The sequence below is a fragment of the Balearica regulorum genome, chromosome Z, assembly GCF_011004875.1.
Source record: "Balearica regulorum gibbericeps isolate bBalReg1 chromosome Z, bBalReg1.pri, whole genome shotgun sequence".
NCBI classification, from domain to species: domain Eukaryota; kingdom Metazoa; phylum Chordata; class Aves; order Gruiformes; family Gruidae; genus Balearica; species Balearica regulorum.
The window spans coordinates 27859933-27879605 of record NC_046220.1 but is presented as its reverse complement, the minus strand read 5'-3'; the positions used below and the strand labels follow the sequence as shown (position 1 = coordinate 27879605).

At 40.0% G+C, this 19673-nt stretch overlaps 1 protein-coding gene across 4 annotated transcripts; it reads left to right on the top strand.

Annotated features, from left to right (window-relative positions):
• Nucleotides 1-575: 575 nt before the first annotated feature.
• On the top strand, nucleotides 576-12400 carry MACIR (macrophage immunometabolism regulator). Of its 4 annotated transcripts, none has more exons than XM_075739309.1 (3): nucleotides 580-676; nucleotides 7008-7374; nucleotides 10048-12400. In XM_075739309.1, the coding sequence occupies exon 3, from the start codon at nucleotides 10069-10071 to the stop codon at nucleotides 10690-10692; it is 624 nt and encodes a 207-aa protein (XP_075595424.1). In that variant the 5' UTR covers nucleotides 580-676; nucleotides 7008-7374; nucleotides 10048-10068; the 3' UTR covers nucleotides 10693-12400. The 4 variants fall into 4 exon arrangements, with proteins under 4 accessions (XP_075595423.1, XP_075595424.1, XP_075595425.1 ...); XM_075739310.1 differs by having other exon boundaries at nucleotides 591-676; nucleotides 7245-7374; XM_075739308.1 differs by lacking the exon at nucleotides 7008-7374 and having other exon boundaries at nucleotides 576-676.
• The last annotated feature ends 7273 nt before the right edge of the window (nucleotides 12401-19673 follow it).

Genomic DNA, 19673 nt, shown 5'->3' with positions numbered 1-19673 from the left:
ATGGGTGGAAGACAAGGATTGTGCCTACTGAGCTCACTGCCTAGCGTTCCTGCCCATCTGCAGGACGATCCAGAAAGACGTTTCAACTCTCACAGCCCAGGTGACCTGGTGTCCCCTGCCTCCTCCAGTGCAGCGCCCTGGCTCCAGCCGCAGGAAGCCGCAGAGCTGCGTGGAGCCAGCAGGCCCTGCCCCGCTCCAGGGTGCCGTGGGCCTGCCCAGGGACGCCCTCCAGCATGCTGCTCACCGCTGCTCACCTTGGGGCCCAGCGCAGCGTGTCCTGCCTCAGGCGTTACCGGGGCCTTAACCTCCTCCTGCCAGACACCAGCACGCGAGGGCCGGTTTTACAAAGAGAAGGGAGCGGGCAGCGCGGGAGAGAAAGGGACCAGGCGAGAGGGGTCACGGCCCGGGTCGGGTCGGGTCGGGTCGGGTCGGGTCGGGTCCGCTTCGCCGCGCGGTGCGGGGAGTCACCGACTACAGCTGGGACCCGCCACCTAGCGGCGGGCCGCCGCCACAGTGCTCGACGCCGCCAAGTAGCTGGCGCCCCGCCCAACGCCGGCGCGCCCCGCCCTCAGTCCCGCGCGCGGGGCGGGCCGGGCCCGGTTAAGCGCAACGGTGCGGTCCGCACTCGGCGTCTCGCTGCTCCATCCGTGCTGGGCCCCACCGCCCTGGACCGCAGGTAGGAGACCGGGATGGCGCCGCTCCGCGCAGCCGTCGGAGTGGCGCTTCGGCGACCTCAGGCCCTGCCCGCGCCTCACGGAGCGGGTACCGGAGAGAGGTCGGCGTGAGGGACCGAGGCGGGGGGGGGGGGGGGGAGCATAGGCAGCCGGGCCGACCCTGGTGCCCCGGAGAGAGCGGTGTCTGCGTTGAGGCCGAGGGACGGTGTGGGGCGGCCGGCATTGGTGGTGGTGGGCCGGCGCGGGCCGCGGCGGGGCGCTCCGGGGAGCCGCAGTGATGCCTCCCGCGCCGATGCCGCCCTCGCCCCCCCACCCGGCCCCGCCTCCGGGCTGGAATGGGAGTCACGGGGAGTCGCTCTGCTCGGCGCGGCCCGGCCCTCCCGCGGGCGGTGGCGGTAGTGCCTCTGCTCTCAGCGATGCTGGGCTTCCCCGTCGCAGCGCGGAGGTCCTGGCGCATATCCTCCGCCCGCCTCTTCCTCAGCTGAGCGGCGGGCCCCGCGCTTCCCGCAGTAGAGGCTGCCCGCGGGCCCGTGTACCCTGCGCTCCCAGCGCACGGCTGTTTCGCTTTCTCCAGCGGCAGCTGATGAATGCAGTGGAAGTCAGCAGGCAGTGAGGAGCACCATAGAGTTCTCGTGGAGCTTTCCGGGCAGGTCTAGGAGGACACCAGGGCGTTGGTCCCGGTACCCGCGTGGGGAAGGAAGCCTGGGGAGTTGTCATGTAGGGTCTGAAGCCTGCAGTGAGGTTGCTGAAGTGCACTTTCTGTGCCAGCTGCTAGTAACAGTGTAAACGGGTGGAAAAAGCAGAGTTCACCTGTTAGCACCTGTATCTGTTCATAACCGTTTATAGCTCTCTTCAGTTGCAACTTAAAACCACCAACAGTCACCATACCATTCTGAATACTCTTAGGCAAGTGCTAAACCTGAATAGGACCTTACTATTCAGTCTGATAGTAACAAAGTGCACTAATGCCTAGCTCCCTATGGGTAACTTTATATTTCTGTGTAATAGAAGCGAAGGGCAAAAGGAGGCTCAAAGCTCTGTTTAAATGGCAATTGTACTGTCTGTGATACTGACTGCATTTGTCCACTGTAGTGTGTAATAAAGTGTTACTTTACAGATTACAAAGCTTGCTAATCTGCTTTGGTTTATCGGCAGGTGTGTTTTGCCAATTCTGTCTCTGCGTATTACAATATTGGGGGGGTGTCTCTGAATAGTTCAGGTGCTGTTTTGAGTTGCCTACAGATATGTAGGAGAATAGTCTTAGGTCTTAATTTTTGTATATAGAAAAGTTATTTACATGCCATCTTACATACAGATTTTAGCTGGCGTAAGTGTGAGTGTGTACGTATCTATTATAAAGAAAATAACAATTGATGTGCGTTAGTAGATGTTTTCTGTGAACATGTCTTTGCTTCTTAGTGTGCTCTCTAGAGTGGTGCAGTACATCACTATACCTATACATACATGCTTGCATAGCTGCCTGTGCAAATGAATCAATAGCAGACACCTGCAGTTAGGCAGATCTCAATGGGAGTGATGGAGAGGCTCTGTGATGGGGAGTAGGACTTGCTGCTTGTACAAGTAGTTGACTGACTTCTGACACAACTCCTGAATACACTAAGAGTCGTTGGAGCATTTCCAGGAGGGGTGTAGTGAGGACTGGGGAACCCATGCTTTGTTTTGCCATGAGGAGTAGAATCAGTGCACTGATTCTTCTTCCTACTTCTTTCTAGTTGTCTCCCTTACTGAAAGCTTCTCCTCCCACCACCCTCCTGCTGTTCGTGTATTTTGAACCATATTCTGTCTTGCGTGGTGTGCTTACTTTATTCTATTTATTTTTTTTCTTTTCCCTTGAGGAAGAGCACTTATTAGACTAGAGAGCATGGAGGAGGGCGGTTCTCCCAGTGACTTTGAAATAGAGGGAAGTGAGGCAATGTCAGTGTGATCACTGAAATGAAGTTCTTGTGTAACAGTACCGACATTGTAGCATGGCTTTCTTTATAATCTTTTCTTCTTTGACCAGCCTCGTTCTGCCGGCTTGGGCACCAATCTTGCATATTCATATGCAAATGTATGTTGTGGTAAAGTCAGATGAACTGAATATTCTGGGTCAAACTTTTCTGTTCACACTAGTTGTAAGTTTAATACAAATCTACTGTACCTGCATGTGCTGTTGGGCTTTTATTAATTTTTATTCCATACTTGCATTACACCTAAACACTGTTTTTTTAGGTAGCATTTAAATACGGGAAGGAGCATTTGAGAAGGAGGCAGAGAACAAAACTTTAAAGCCATTATATACCTAACTCTAGTAAGCTTGAGGAAGTGACCCTTAGCTATGTGAATAGTATAAGTGAATGAGACACCTTTCCAACAGACACCTAAATATCTGCTGCAGATTGCATCAAGTTAAGACAAAGAACTGGTTAAAGTGCTTCAGTTAAAAACCAAAACAGCAAATTGCATTGATTAAACATATTTTCCTGATATCTTTGAGTAGGTCTTATTTTTATTTCGTATTTTTCTACTAGTTCCTAGTCAAATTATATATTGTTCCTAGTCAAATATAATATTGTTTTTGTTTAGGTTGATAGTTTCAAAGTAATTTCTGGAGAGCTGTATTTTCAGACATGGCAACACAGGGTACTACCAAACATGCATTTCTTGTCTGACACAAAAGCAAGAGAGACCCTTATTCCCATTAGTATTATGGTTTTTAAAGACAAAAAATCAGTATTTACTCAGTGAATTCTGTAATACTTTTTTTCTCTGTCTATCTTTATTATTTTAAAAAGAGAATTTAATTTTTGTTGACAAATCAGGTTTGTGGTATAGTGTTTTTTTGTTGGCTTTTTCCAAGTGGACTAACCTGAAACTGGAGAGAACTTTGAAGATGAAACTTGGATTTTAGTTGATGAGAAGATGAAAATCAAAAATGCAGAGAAATAAAATGCAATTATAAAGACAACTTTTTAAATTTACCAACTAAAGAATAAAAATTATTTGGTTTACAATATGCATCACCTTTTTCACATGTATCTCATTGTTTCATCTTTTGATGAGTAATGATAGTAAACAGCTATCTTTATGCTGGCCAGGAGCATCAGTATGCTGATGGAGTGGGGTGGAAGCATTCATCTGTGATTCCATCCAGCAAGGAGGTCGCGTTGTTTATTTAAAGGACTCTAAATATTTCAGAAAAGTCACCCTCTGTTAAACGCTGCCATCTAATACTGCTTGGTGAAGAGACATTAGAAGTTAAATGGCCTTTCTCACCATTTTCTTTTACTTTCTCTGCTTGCTAAGTCTGCTCATACAAAATTCATTAACCTAGACCAACTCTTGAAATTCCATCTGTCTCTTTCTGTGTAAATTGTACGCTCTGTCATGCTGATCTGGTCTGCTGGCTGTCCTGTCTGCAGTAGGAGCTACTTGCTCGAGTTGCCACTTGTACTTCCTCGGTAATTCTTTTGTGACCCTCTTCATTTATAAAAGGTAGTTTCCTGGATCATAATTGTTTTCTGTTTAAAGCTGCATTAATAACAAAAATGAACAAACTGGTTAAATAGTTCTTGCTTCTTGCAGTAAAACATATTATTAGAAATTGATTTAATCTTCTTTTGCAAAACATTTAATAATTTCTCATTCTGTATAAACCACGTGGTATTTATTGTCCAGGATTGCTGAAGGGCTTAATACTTCACCTGTTGTCAAGAACCTACACACATACACACACGCTGTATTCTGTAATGATTGTTTTTACTGGTTGTTTTGTGGACTCTTGTTTTGCATCACATCCTAAAGTTATTGCACTGGTTTTATTCATTCAATAATACCCATTCATCTGTTTTCTAAGGCCTGCAGGATGATATCATGTGCTGTATGCATAACTTCATTTTCTTGCATTTAATTTTGAGAAAAAAAACTGTGCAAAACTTTGTTCTTACTCCATCTGAATGTTATCTCATGTGGTGCAACAATTTAATATTAACTACATTTGCTTCTTCTTTAGCTTAGAGTAGTTTGGAATTTCTCCTAAGGAACAGCAAGAGTTGGTGAAGAATGTGTGTGGTTTATTGATACCTTTCATAAGCTTGTTTTCTATAATTTATTTTTTTACCTCCCCTTTCCTGTGTACAAACATGGTACCAGTCTGTAAAACATAATACAACTATTACAGGGGACCTTCAAGAGCACAGTGAAGCAACATTACTCTAAGTCCCTTCAGCTGACAATAATGAGCATGGCTAAAAACAGCCATCTGGCTCTGTCAGTACGTGCAGCAGTATCACCAGCTTGCACGGGAAGAACCTACAAACTGCATACATCTCAAAGTCTATGGCCTGGCTGCTGCAGCTCTAGAAAAAGAAATGTGGCACCTTTTGTGGATACTCTTACGTAGCTGAATTTTAGCTTGATTTTTGTTTTTTTCCCTTTTGACTAGATATTTCACTTGTTTTAGTTGCAGACTGGAAATAATTATTTTCAGAAAAACTTTGCTCTACAAGTACATAATTTCATCAGCATATTTCAGTGACAGAGAAACAAGATGGGATTTCCAAAAGCACGTGCAATATGTATGTGAATTTTGCTTTTCGCACTGCAAGGGGAAAGATGTAGACCTTACTCCTTCACAGAGACAATTGAAATAATTAAAAAGGTGTGCTGGCTTCACATGTGCTGGGTGACTTTGTTTACTGCTGATGTTTGACAGACAAACTTTTTGTCTTTTAAGTGTGTTGTTTGTATTAAGTAATGGCAGCACAGAGAAGAAGTGTCAAAACTGGCTTGATATCTAGCCAATATATTTCACTCTGTAAAGAGTTGATATTACTGAGTCTATTGCTATCTTTCCATTCTGCCATCTGCTTATTGCAGTTACAGGCGTTTTATCAATGAGACAGATCTTTGTGGTTTTTAACAAATGGTACTACCTGCAGGCTTGGCATGTAGGGAAAAAAGAAGCTGTTCTTAAAAAAACCCAACCAAACAAAAAAAACCCAACCAAACAAAAAACCCCAAAACAAACCCAACCTCCAAAAGCCCCCAGTAGTTGGATGGACAGAAATTTGATGCTTAGCCTAAAAAAAGGCATCTTCTCAAATCAGTTCATATTCCAGTTGAGAAGATAAGTAACAATAGAAATACCAATTTACAGACAACCAGTTCTTTTGCTGAAAGCAACTTATTGGGGTGGTTTCAAAATAATGCAGAGTTTTTACAAAGCATAGGAGTGTCAAGGGAAACCCCTCTTCATCTTTGTCGTCTTTAAATATTGAGTAATTAAAGTTTTTGAGTCACTGTCTTCTGAGGAGAGAAATGCAAGTAAATAAATTTAACAGAAAAGATAACGAATGATCAAGAAAAAACAAACAAGCAAAAGATGTTATTAGGTGCAGTAAGTGCACATGGCAAGTGTTCATTCCAACAACAAATGATCTACAGAGCATATATTATCATGATGTGATGTTAGACGTTAGTGTGTCATACACGTCTTTTTCATTAATCCCATGCTAATCTCTGACTAGTATTGAACCTTCATGAAAGATTCAATAATTGGAAAGCCTTTATATTTGCAAAATGTGGAGGGTTTGGTCTTTTTTACCCTTAAAGAACTATCCTAGAAATATTAATTTATTCTTTGAGGTAATATAATGACTTACAGTATTTCTAGTATTTATATTCATTACTCCTTTTCTCTGCTTTTTAGTAAATTTTCTCAATATTTAGCTGGATTGGGTGAGATTAATTTATACGTGGAGCCTGCTTTTGTATTATAAAGATAATAAAAATCTTGTAAAATCTTCATGAAGTGAATTACATTCTGGAAGCAGTTCTGGTGTGTATCGGTCAAGTGAATCCTCTTGGTAGCTTTTATTTTCAGTTATTTTCTATACTTTTTAAATATGTGAAGCAGCAGCAAAGAAAAGCATATGCCATCTTGTTTGATCCTCTTCTTGTTTTAATTCTGTTGTAAATATTTAATTATAAATTGTCTTGAATTGGCATCACTCCGTTGTCATTCTCTTTGAGAAACAAGAAGACAGGGCAGCTGTGATCTGCAGAAATAATCTTTTTAAAGTACTGTTTTTCTCAGTATTAAGATTGATGTGAGAATTACTGATAAGCTTATACCACTACACAGTGATGAACCTACTAGTAGTCATCTAATGCCTTATAACCACAGAAATGGCCTTAAAATGCAGTCTAAATGTTTTTTAATATGTATTTGTGGGTAATGGTAGCTACATTCACAGACACTGTGAATCTCTCAAATTATTTTCTTTTATAGAAATCTTCTAAATAATGTTTCTCTATCTCATTTTTTACCAGATAAGGAGAAAAAGCATGTTGAAGCCATATGGCAGCTTGAGTAACTCATATTAAAAATCTTTGGAAAGAACAGCTGAACACATATATGTGCTGAGTTTTTGGACCTCTGCCTGTGGAGCTGGCCAGTCATTCCTCTCACCAGCTAGCAGTGCTGTTCCTTTGAGCTTCTGATGTTTATGGCATTGGCTTCTGATGCTACTGTTGCTTTCAAGTGTCTGTTGGATTTCTTGTTTTCAGGGATGTTCTTTGCACTGACGCACAGAAATGGAGGTTCTGCAGTTTCAGGCTGAAGTACTAGGCTGGAGCTTGCTGACTGGAAGACGTTTCTGCTCTGATTTTCCTTTGTACTGTTTTTGGCCAATGAGGGGTAAATGTTTTGCAGTAAGCTCCTGCGTCCTTCCCTCCTGCTTGTAGTTGTTCTTCAAAGTTGGTTGCTTTTTGTTACCAGGGTACACACCCATGTTTCAAATAGTAGTAAATTAATTTTTAAAACTGTTCTGAGTAGAGCCTTTGTGTTGCTTTCCAGTTCTTAAAGCTTTTTTTAACACAAAAAGTGCATGAAGACATCTTTTCCTCCCTCTCCTTAGGGCATGTATTGCTGTGCAAGTGACTGTTTTTATTTTGTTGTTGTTGATGTTTATATGTGACTAGATAGTCATAAGGCAAGGTTAGAAGTTAATCATTATTTTAGTTATACTTTTTCTAGCACTTAGTTGTACTTTTTCTAGCATTTCAGCTTTTAAGCAGAACAACTTGAGTCTTTCTAGAAGATTACCGGAAAGATATCTGAACTGCAGGGTAAAAATTGGGAATTAAAAGAACAGGAACAGTAAAATATTTTGTTTTCTTGGCTAAAAGCACAGGGTAGCCAAAAGTTTTAATGCAGACTTTTTCTGTGCTATGCTTCCAGTAACTATGTTCCTGATGGTACAGGAACTATAATTTCTACTTAAGGAATTGTCATGAGTATATTTTAACTCAGTGGCTGAAACCTCACCATATTTATTGTCTCACTGCTAGATATGGTGCTTAAGACAGACAACTGCTACTCTGAAAGTTTTAATTGACACCATAAATATATTTCAGTCAGTTAAATACAATGGGCAACATTCTTGAGTTTTATGTGGGTGGTTTTTTTAGTGAAACTTTAATTTGCTTCAGTATTTTAATTCTTTATTTAGCTTTTGCTGTTACCTGTATTGTTAAATTTAAAATGCTTAAAAGCTGACTGGATGAAGTGTATCTGTAAAAACTATGGTACCCAAAACTGTTAATGAAGAATCCTAATTAGATTGTGAGAACTTAAAAAGGACATTTAAGACTAAATAAACATTAGTAACAGTCTTTTCATAATAGAAGTATATCAATGGCAAATAAAATCCTCTTCAGCAAAACTATGGGGATTTTGTGTACTCCTGGCTTAATAACATAGGACAGGAGCAGCAGGTTGATTTGAGACTAAGCAGGGAAGCAGAGGTGGGAACATCGCTTAAACTGCTCCTTCCTAGTCCCTGAATTTCTGAAATGAGATAGGCTTAAATTTTGCATGAGGCTAGATTATCTCATTTTGCAAGTGAGAGTTGCACACAACTTCCCCTCTTACTTTAAGACAAATGACTAGAGATTGGTTTTGATGGGATTTTTGGGGGTCTTTAATTGCGGAATTTTGAATAAAGTATTCCCATGCTTGTTGCATCTTTGCTACTCAGCCTGCGACCTCCTAAACCTCAGAATGGCAACAAGTAGCAGTTTTAAAAGTTTGCAAACTTGTAATAGCAGGTTTTAAGACAATCTCATCTGTGAAACTTTACTGAACTTTTGAATGTGGTTTACATTCACCTATAATAAAATTCAGAATTGTGTTTCTGCGTGACACTTGTGTACCAACTTTCCTTTCTTCTTTGAGTCTCATTGCCTTTAAACATTACAAAGCTTTTTTTAACTATATTGGCTGGAGTGTCAGTATCAACTGTTCAGAGCAAAGGTGAGGCTGACAATGAAGGAGACATGTATTTGGAAGCAAAAGTGACTTTTCTATTTTGTGAAGTAACTGTGTCACCAAGATGGTGTAGATGATGCCAAAAACAAAAAGAATGAAAAGAATTAAGCCTTTTCTGTGTTCTTGCATCCACCGGCTTATAGTTGCTGTGATACTGACCTTATCTTTCCATGTTAGATATGGTAATGGCTTGTGGCAGACAGTTGTATCTGTAAAGGCACCAAACTGTATACTTGGAATAGTTGTGAAGGAAGAAAGGTCAGGGAAAAGTAGTCTGTTTCCAAAAGACATAGAAAAACAAATACCATGGAGTTCAGAATACTGGTTAATCTTAAGATGCTTATGAGAATCTTACATTTATTAAAGACTAGCATATTGTTTCTTTTGTCAGAAACACATTAGAATAAAATACTGTGATTTTGATTGTAAGATAGGTTTTTTGGGGAGGGAGGACTGCTGACGACCTATGAAGACATCTGTTGAACAGCCAGGATGCAAGCTGTCTTCACATCTGGAAGAGGGAAGCATTGCAATACCCTCAGTAGATCAGGTCTGGTCTGTGGTTGTGCCCGACTGGGATAGTAGCTGTTAAACATGTTTTGTAAGAGCTTTGTTTACTGACATTATTGTCAATAGACAAAATACACAGCTGAATATGTGAGAAGTTGCTGTGGATGTGCTAATGGATGTAGATGGCCTCAGAGATGGGGGGCTGTAAGGAACCAAATGGACTAAAAGGATGAAAAATGGACTGGAAAGACACTTCTTTTTTTGTGTACAATACTACTCAAGAATGTTTTTAAGAGTATTGGCAGCATGTTTATGGTATTTTGCATTGAAGAAACATTTTATATACTTTTAAAAGGCAGATGTCAATGATAATTTTATTATGCAACACCCTGCAGAGCATAAAACAAGGCTGAATAGAGAAGTACTAGTCATGGCTTCCGGGTGATACAAAATCTCATTTCTATGATCCTCTCTCAGGTCCTTGTATTGCATGAAGGCTCTATTTCTGATCAAGCTCTGTTTTGTTTTTAGGAGGATAGCATTGTGTTTAAAATGGAAGTTGATATAAATGGAGAGTCCAGAACTACCCTATCCACCCTGCCTGTGCCCCTTGCAGAGGTGAGTCCTGTGGGCAGGATGGAAGCAGAGAAGCCTCGCTGTTCCAGTACCCCGTGCTCACCAATGCGACGGACGGTTGCAGGATATCGGATCCTTCACATGGATTCTAACTACCTTGTTGGCTTCACAACTGGAGAGGAGCTGCTAAAATTGGCCCAGAAGTGTACAGGAAGTGAAGAGAATAAAGGGGAATCTGGCCCGAACTTACACTCCAAACAGCTTGATTCAGGACTTGCACATTCCTCCCGTTTGTACAAAACTAGAAGTAGGTACTATCAGCCATATGAGATCCCAGCAGTAAATGGAAGGAGGAGGAGACGGATGCCCAGCTCAGGGGATAAATGCACTAAGTCATTACCATATGAACCTTACAAGGCGCTTCATGGTCCCCTGCCCCTTTGCCTTTTAAAAGGTAAAAGGGCTCATTCGAAATCCCTGGACTACCTCAATTTAGACAAAATGAGCATTAAGGAACCTGCTGACACAGAAGTGCTACAATATCAGCTCCAACACCTTACCCTTAGAGGGGACCGTATGTTCGCAAGAAATAACACATAAGCTACCATCTCAAATTCAGAACCAATTTCTGATTATTTCTCCGTTGCTGCAAAAATCCACTGTTGTACTATGTACATGACTGTCCACATTTTAGGTGGTTTTATCAGCTAAATGTTATGAGAAAGTAACTTATCTGACCAGAATCTTGGCAATGCAATGTGTTACAAATACTCAGAGGTAGAAATCTTTCCTGAACAAGCAGCTTCTGATGCAAATTTGACTGCAACTGGTGGATATTTTTTGGACATCTTTAACAAAAAAAAAAAACCCTCTTCATTTTGGGTTTCGGATTTTTTTTGTACAGTTAGATCTAGTAATTACAGTAATTTAACACTGAAAAACTGGTGATGTCTGTTTGGTTGTTGCTAATTTTGGCTTGATGTTAGAAACTGCTCTTGGATAAGTACTGGAGTTTAGGAGGTTTTTTGGTTTTACTTTTTTCCCTATATTCTACAGTAAAATGAATGTATTGTATTGGGTTTTTATACATCATGGAGAGGAAAGTGAGCTTGGCTAAACTTGATCACATGCTATTTCAGCAATCCGGTTCAGACATTTTCAAACTGCATTTGCTCTGGTGATGAGAGTGAGATTCACTCATGAAACAAACCTTTGCTACTTGAATCCTATTAAATTATTTTTTAGTTTCTGCATGGAAGTAATTGCTTTGCCTCTGCTCTATAAAATTTGTTCAGGATATTTGGGTTGTTAAAAACATCTTTTTGGGAGTGAAGATTTTTTTTGTTAGAGGAATTTATTTTTTACATTGTTTTGATACACAAACAAGAATTCATTTCAGATTCCAATAAATGCACTGGAATGTCTGCATTGGTATGTCAATGTTTTTAATTTTAATTCATGATTTCTGTATCATGTATAGTAATGGAAGGTGTCAAGTAACTTCAGCATTGCTTTGGAAATTCAGTTGATTTGAGGCACTGAATGCTTGAGATCTGTAAAGCCAATTTTTTTTTTTTTTGATGGAATGCAGGTGAAATATCTCTGTATCAGCATTGAAGAGATGATTGTGGATTATTCAACAATGTAGATTGAATACACTGACTTTGTTACTTAAGAATTTTTTTTATCCAAACGTGCCATCAAATGCAGTTTGACAGCTGTATTCCTAGACATATTTAAAACATTTTAGCAACTTCCATTTAAAAATGAAAAATAGTTTTTAAACTTTTTTTAAGGTGCAGTCTTTTACTGAAGCAGCGTGCAACTTGGTTTTGGCTGATGACCCCTTCAGAAGTTAAAAATAAGATCAGATTGTTTTGAAACATAAATTATTTCTGGTAGAATTAATATTTTTTTTGTTTATAATTCAGAATTAATAGAAAGCACTAGTTAGTACATGTGCTGTGGAAAATGAAGCTCTCATTCTGTCACTTACTCCACAGTTGTGAATGAAGGCAGCCCAGTAGTTTGCATTTTGCTGGTTTGCTTTTTTTTTTTTTCAGATTTATTAGAATCTTTGCAACAACTTATTTGTCTTTTAGAAAGTTAACTACACCTGTGTAAATTCAATGTATTGAACAATGGTCTTGAAAGTAAAATCTTTCTATATAGTCTTTAGTTTGAAAAACAGAATATGGTCAGATGCCAAAGAGATGGGGGGTTTGTTTAAGGAATAAACACCACTGTTCCTTGAAATACCCTATGAAACTGTATTTCTGGCTGAAAAATAAAAAGGGTGGTATAAACACTTATTGTTGTGGAGTCTTTTGCTGCATAGGAGAAAGAGGGCACTTGAAAAATACCACTTTAGACCAGGGATCACTTAAAAATTACTTTAAAGCAGGTATATTGGACTTCTGTGAAATAGATGCTTAAGTTTGTTACTTTGTTTCAGGAAATGGGCCACACAATTATTATTTTGTGCATATTTCTAATGTCATCCTGTGCCATAATTGTATAGCTACACTAATAGGTTAAACTGCTGGAAATGCAAATGTTGCTGTCTGGACATGGAGAAAGGTTCTCAGTAGTTCAGGGCTTGGAGCATAATTAATTTAATTATTTTGTAGGCAAATAAGAGGCTAAGTGTAATTTTTAAGAAGAATTACAAGACAATTGCAGACAGGCTGTAAGAATAAAAAACTTCCAAAAATCTACAATATCTGCAGAAATATCAGCTGATTAGTTTCAGTAAAGCCAGGTGGTATAAGGCTGTATAATTTGCTTTTGAAGAAATCAAAAAGCTATCCAGAACACAAAACTGTGGCCTGAAAAAGTTTAACTGGGATTCAAAGTATGTTTGCATTTGGTAAAAGACTGGATTCAGTTACCACCAAAAAAAAGGTCTTAAGGTCAATACTAAGCTAGAGTCAAGTTTTTATGGATCACATGAATGTTTGCGGGAGTAGGAAAGGACATACTACTTATATCAACTAAACAAGGAATGGTTAATGGATATCACAACCTTTGTTTTTTACTCTTTCAATGGTACCAAAGAATCAGAAACAGAAATTACCCAACATAATCAAATTTTTATGTTCTGAATATTTGGGTAGGTGGTCTGGCTGAAGTCAGTAATATTAAACATCATCTTAGAGGAATGTGTGTTTTAAAAAGAGCCAATAGAAAAAAAATCTTCAGTGAGAATATAAGGAGAAAAATCTAGAAAAAATTCTTTAAGACTAATCTTAAAGTGGAGCTACATTACAGAAATTAAGTTGTTAAGCTGTTGTAGGAAAAACGCAGATGTAAAATTGAAATATGTAGATTTACTACAATGCTAAAACTTTACATGCAATGTAAAGCTTGGCAACCAACAGTAAAAGTGCACATTTCTTTGCATGTTGTCTGAGCATTTGACAAACACAATTTTATTGATGATTCTTTCTGGGGACTGTTTGCATGACTGGTTTGCAGTGATTTGATCTTTTAATTGGGACATCAGTTTCTATTATGGGTAATTACACTGAACACTGTAAGAGTGGCAAAAACGTATGTCTGATAGATGCATCTTCAGAAGAACACACTTAATGTTTGGATTACTGATTTATTTTTTTTGTCTGTATCACACCACATTTTTTTTAGCCAGGGGTTAATTCCAACTTTGCAAGTCTTCAAGAACCTTCAGACAGATAATGAGGGGTTTTGCCCCAGTGATTTTTCTACTGATTTTTTTTTTTTCCTCCCTTCTTCCAGCATAAAAGCACTTGGGGAAGATTGAGCTTGTATCTTCAGGTCTATAGAATATGGAAAACCTCTTTTTGGAAGGAGCAAGGGGGTCCCTAGTTGCCCGCAGTATTTGCGTCTGATCTTGTAAAAGCTAGGTATCATTGTTAAATACATGATACTTAAGCATAGAAATCTTGGAGCTACTTCTGTAGGTGTTTTCTTCTGACTCTTAATTGTGGGTGCAGCATAGAGTGTAGGCTGTTAGGAGATGCTGATAACTGACCTACAAAGCATCAGAGATTAATTTAAAAAAACCCAAACAGTCTTTTGTCTCAGGAATCATTATCAAGCAATTGTTTGACCTTTTTTCCTTGCATCAGAGTGATGACTTCCATCAATCAACAACCACTTGTACTTTCCTCCTCTATAATGCAAAGATCGTTTTCAGTGATGCTACTGCCTCAAAAGTTGCCTTTGGTTGCTGCATTTGGCTCCTTCTGGATGGCAGTAGTTAAGATTCAGTGCTGCTGCCCCAGTGATATGAGTGCTAAACCTAATCTTGTGAATTTCTGTATGATGACTCAAGGGAGGGAATGTTACACTAATGTTTCGATATCTAATTTGTCTTACATCCTCCTTAACATACCCTTAGCTTTAGTAGTTTGGTGGTAGAGAATGACATCAAGACAAACCTACAGAGGAACTATCTAGGCCACATTAGAAGAACTGTGGAAGGAAGACTCAGTCTGTGGGGAAAAAGTCAGAATCAGCTGACTTGCTCTGAAAACGAAAGGTGAGGATACTGACCACATTCCAACCATTTTTAGGAGATAGTTGTCTAAACTTGCATATACTTGATCTTACCTAAATTGGTCTGGAGTAAAAAGAGGAGGACAAAGAAGGAAAGCTTTGCACAGTGCTTTTATTTCTGTGAAGAGTGGAATGGCAGAAAGAATTCACCAGATTGTATCAGGAAAGGCTGGAAAGATAAATGGAAAACCGCAGAGGGGCAGCACTGCAAAAGCAGGAAGAGTCAAAACAAGTAAAGACATGAAGGAGGAGATGGTGTGCTGTTCTCAAATATCTCTAGAAAGCAATGGTCCATATTTCTGGATGATTAAGGAGGGTGATAGGACATTTTAGCAAAATGCTGTGATCAAAGCTGGGTTGCAGTGAAGGTAGAAAGGAAGAGCTTAAGGCTGTGTGTGTATACTTTCATACTCCTAAGCTTAGATGAAATTTAGGAGGGAGTTCTGAGGGAATGAAATGGTAATCTTTATGCCATTTGAATATGGTCTGAATTAAAATCCTGTGGTGTTTCTGTGGTATTCTGCAGCTCTGTGGTATTCTGTAGCTCTACACAGTGACAATAGGTAGCTGGTGCAATTTCATAGTTCTTTGACAAAGCGAAGTGTAAGAAACTGCCTGAGCAAGAAGAAAACTTTTGTCTGTTATGTTCCTTTATTATTATTTACAGTTTAAAAAAAGATTAAAAAAGCTTCAGGCTTCTTTATGTATTCTGGTATAAATACCAATTATGATGTCTGGTAGGATTATTGTCCTATTTCATTTTGCTGTTGTCTGCTGAAGCTCCTGATGACCTGTTCTTTCTGTGAAGGTGAAGGAGACACAAGTGCTAAAATATGCAAAAACTTTGATAACAGCATTAACAGCCCTACTAACTTTGATAACAGCCCTATGAAAAATGGAGCAAGCCATGATTTACTGTAGTGCCTACTTTAACCTACTTTTCAGAAATTCAGAAAATCTTGAAGAAAAGTATTAGGTACTGAGATGCTTTTAGAAGTCTGCTTTAGGCCAGAAATACTGCAGCATAGAGCTTCATGGTGTGAACTATAGTCTGCAAATGGATAAAAGTACAGAGGGAGACAGAATGTCATAGTGCCCTGGAATATCAGGTGGCAGAGCACCAACACTTTAAGCTAGATGAGATAAAGTGGTGAGAAGAATGCAGTAAATGTTAGATTAATTTTTTCTGTCTTAGCTCAATGATTTAATGTTTTTTATTTTAATGGGGGCAAACATCTTCCAATTTTTATGAAGGAACATTGAAAGATATTCAGAATAGCTACAGCTCCAGGCAGCTGACTCTATGCAAGATTTCTACCTATCCATCTATGTTAATGTTTTCTATAGAATTTAATTCCCTTATTTATCAGTGTTTCAATGTTCCGCTGATATTATGTCACAATTAGTTTTTGTAAAGAGATAATTGGAAAAAAAAACCAGCATTGGAGGAAGAAATGCTCATGGGCGTATCAGTTAAAATGGTAGACAAACTTTTCATGAAAATAGTGGCAGTCCTATTGATTTAATAATCTTGAAGTAGAATTGCAAACAGAAAAAAAAAATAATTCATCACTCCAGGGAGCAGAGGTGAGAAAAGATAATCTGAAAAGACTAATTTTTTTTTTTAATTCTGTGAAACGCAGTCATGTTCCCGAGGTGAACAAGTGCTTCATGAAAATTAATTGTAACATTTCAGAAGGATTTTTAGAAAGCTGGATTATCCAATTTTCATAGAAGCATTTAGGTTGGAAAAGACCTTTAAAATCAAGTCTAACCATTACCTAACACTGCCAAGTCCACCACTAAACCATGTTCCTAAACGCTTCATCTATGTGTCAAAATTTAAGTATCTCCAGGGGTGGTGACTCAACCAATTTTCTGGGCAGCCTGTTCCAGTGCTTGACCTGTTCAGTGAAGAAATTTTTCCTAATCTCCAATCTAAACCTCCCCTGGGACAACTTGAAGCTGTTTCCTCTTGTCCTATTGCTTGTTATTTAAGAAGAGGCCAACACCCACCTCACTACAACCTCATTTCAGGTAGTTCTAGAGAGCAATAAGGTCTCCCCTCAGCCTCCTTTTCCCCAGACTAAACAACCCCAGTTCTCTCAGCTGCTCCTCGTAATACTTGTGCTCCAGACCCTTCACCAGCTTCATTGCCCTTCTTTGGACACACTCCAGCACCTCAATGTCTTTCTTGTAGTGAGGGGCCCAAAACTGAACACAGTACTCGAGATGTGGCCTCACCAGTGCTGAGTACAGGGAGACAATCACTGCTGTAGTCCTGCTGGCCACACTATTCCTGATGGAAGCCAGGATGCTATTGGCCTTCTTGGCCACCTGGGCACACTGCTCACGCATATTCAGCCAGCTATCGACCAACAGCCCCAAGTCCTTTTCCGCCAGGCAGCTTTCCAGCCACTCTTCCCTGAGCCTGTGGCATTGCATGGGTTGTTGTGACCCCAGTGCAGGACCTGGCACTTGGCCTTGAACCTCACACAGTTGGCCTTGAACCTCACACAGTTGGCCTCGGCCCATCAATCCAGCCTGTCCAGATCCCTCTGTAGAGCCTTTCTGCCCTCAAGCAGATCAACATTCCTGCCCAACTTGCTGTCATCTGCAAAGTGACTGAGAGTGCACTTGCTCCCCTTGTCTAGATCGTTGATAAAGATATTAAAAAGAACTGGCCCAAGTACTGAGCCCTGAGGACACCACTTGTGACGGGCCACCAACTGAATTTAACTCCATTCACCATAACTCTTCGAGCCTGGCCATCCAGCCGGTGAAGAGTCTGCCCATCCGAGCCATGAGCAGCCAGTTTCTCCAGGAGAATGCTGTGGGAAACAATGTCAAAGGCTTTACTAAGGTCCAAGTAGATAAAATCTGCAGTCTTTCCCTCATCCGTTAAGGGGGTCACCAGGTTAGTCAAACAGGATCTGCCATTCATAAACCCATGCTGACTGGGCCTGATCACCTGGTTGTCCTGTATGTGTCATGTGATGGCACTCAAGATGATCTGCTCCATAACCTTCTCCAGCACGAAGGCTAGACTGACAGGCCCGTAGTTCCCTGGGTCCTCCTTCTGGCCTTTCTTGTACATGGGCGTCACATTTGCTAACCTCCAGTCAAGTGGGACCTCCCTGGTTAGCCAGGACTGGTGATAAATGGTTGAAAGCAGCTTGGTGAGCGCTTCCGCCAGCTCCCTCAGGACCCTTGGGTGGATCCCATCTGGCTCCACAGACTTGCATGTGTCTAAAAGTGGTGTAGCAGGTTGCTAACCATTTACCCTTGGATTTTGGGGGCTTCATTCTGCTCCTCGTCCTTGTCTTCCAGCGCAGGGTGCTGGCTACTCGGAGAATAGCTAGTCTTACTATTAAAGACTGAAGCAAAGAAGGCATTACGTACCTCAGCCTTTTCCTCAGCCTTTGTTACTGTTTACCCTTGAATCGAATAAAAGATGGAGATTCTCCTTAGTCCTCCTTTTGTTGTTAATGTATTTATAGAAACAGTTTTATAGTGTTTTTAATGACAGAGTAAGATTGAGTTCTAGTTGGGCTTTGGCCCTTCTGTTTTTCTCCCTGCATAACCTCATGACATCTTTGTAGTCCTGAGTTGCCTTCCTGTTCTTCCAAATGTCACAAACTCTCTTTTTTATTCCTGAGTTCCAGCCAAAGCTCTTTGTTCAGCCAGGCTGGTCTTGATCCCTGCCAGATCACCTTTTGGCACATGGGGACAGCCTGTTCCTGTGCCTTCAAGAGTTCTTTCTTGAATGAAATCATCAACTAGATCAGTTTCCACATGCTTGCATCTCAAGGTAGTCTGATGGTAGCTGGTGTGTTTCAGCAGTCATAAGCATGAACTAAACACAGCCCTCTTTAAAACATCTTCAAAGGTTAAATGGCTGGCTGTGAAAGGAAAGGAGCATAAAAATTGAGGAATTTTCATACTGAATTATGGGATTTGTAACAACTGCTCAGAGCTATGAATTTTAGGATGCTTTTTCTTGGAAGATAACTTTGCAGAATGAATATTCAAAATTGTAATGGGATAAAAAACCTAAAGACAAAGGACTGAATTTTTCTTTCTCAAACTGATTTTACAAATTTAACTGAATCCTCCTTTTTCAGTCTGGGCTTCTAGAGAAGGCCCAAGTCTTGTAGGGAGTAGTATTGATGTTGAAGCAAACAGCTGTTCTCATTAAGATTAGTTGTACCCTTGAATGGTGATATTGGCACCTAAACTGCCACTAGCAAATCAAAGGAAAAGTTCACTGAGGTCCTCGTGCTGAGGAGACATGTTGTACTTGATTATGTAGCTAAGTTAGAAAATGTCTGAGAAAATCTGAATATTCAATTCAAACCATTATGAAAATGTTAGTCTCATTTTCACAATATTTGAAAGCTTTTATCTACCTTCCAGTTTTAGATCAGTGATGCACTTCTTACAATTCTTTTTATGTCTTCTTAGATCTCGATTTAAAAAACTTAAAGAGAAAAAAATCTTCCTTATCCTTCATATTCCTGAAATATAATATATGCTTTATATCACCAACTGCAGAGTAATCCAAGATGTTAATCAGTATGAAATTGCTATTGCAGTCATTGGTAACTTTTCTATCTGGACTTGAAAAGAGAATTTTTTTTAAAAATGCATATAAATGATGGCATGTTCCCTACTTGTATGATTTAGCTTTCAAGTCAATGGGAAAATGGCCATTGTTTTTAATGATAGAGGACCTGGACTTCAGAAAAATGAAGTTATAACTCTATTTTGATGCTAAATCTTCAATCAGCTGCCTGCTTCCCTATTTCCTATTTTGTGGAGGTTTCATTGATTAGTTTAGGAGAACTTCAGCCAGAAGACAAGACATTTTTGGAATGAAGAGATTGTCTCAAGTGGGCAATTTTCAAGAGGAAAAATCCTACTTGGCATACATGTTTGAAAAATGTTCTCAGTTCAGACTTGCCTATCTCAGGGGAAATAATTCTGAGGGAAAGTGGTGGCTTTTTATTTTTACTTGACAGTGAGCTGTGGGAAGAAGGCAG

What these genes read in the sequence shown, in the direction of transcription:
- MACIR (XM_075739308.1), top strand. Translation starts at nt 10,069, where the DNA reads ATGGAAGTTGATATAAATGGAGAGTCCAGAACTACCCTATCCACCCTG.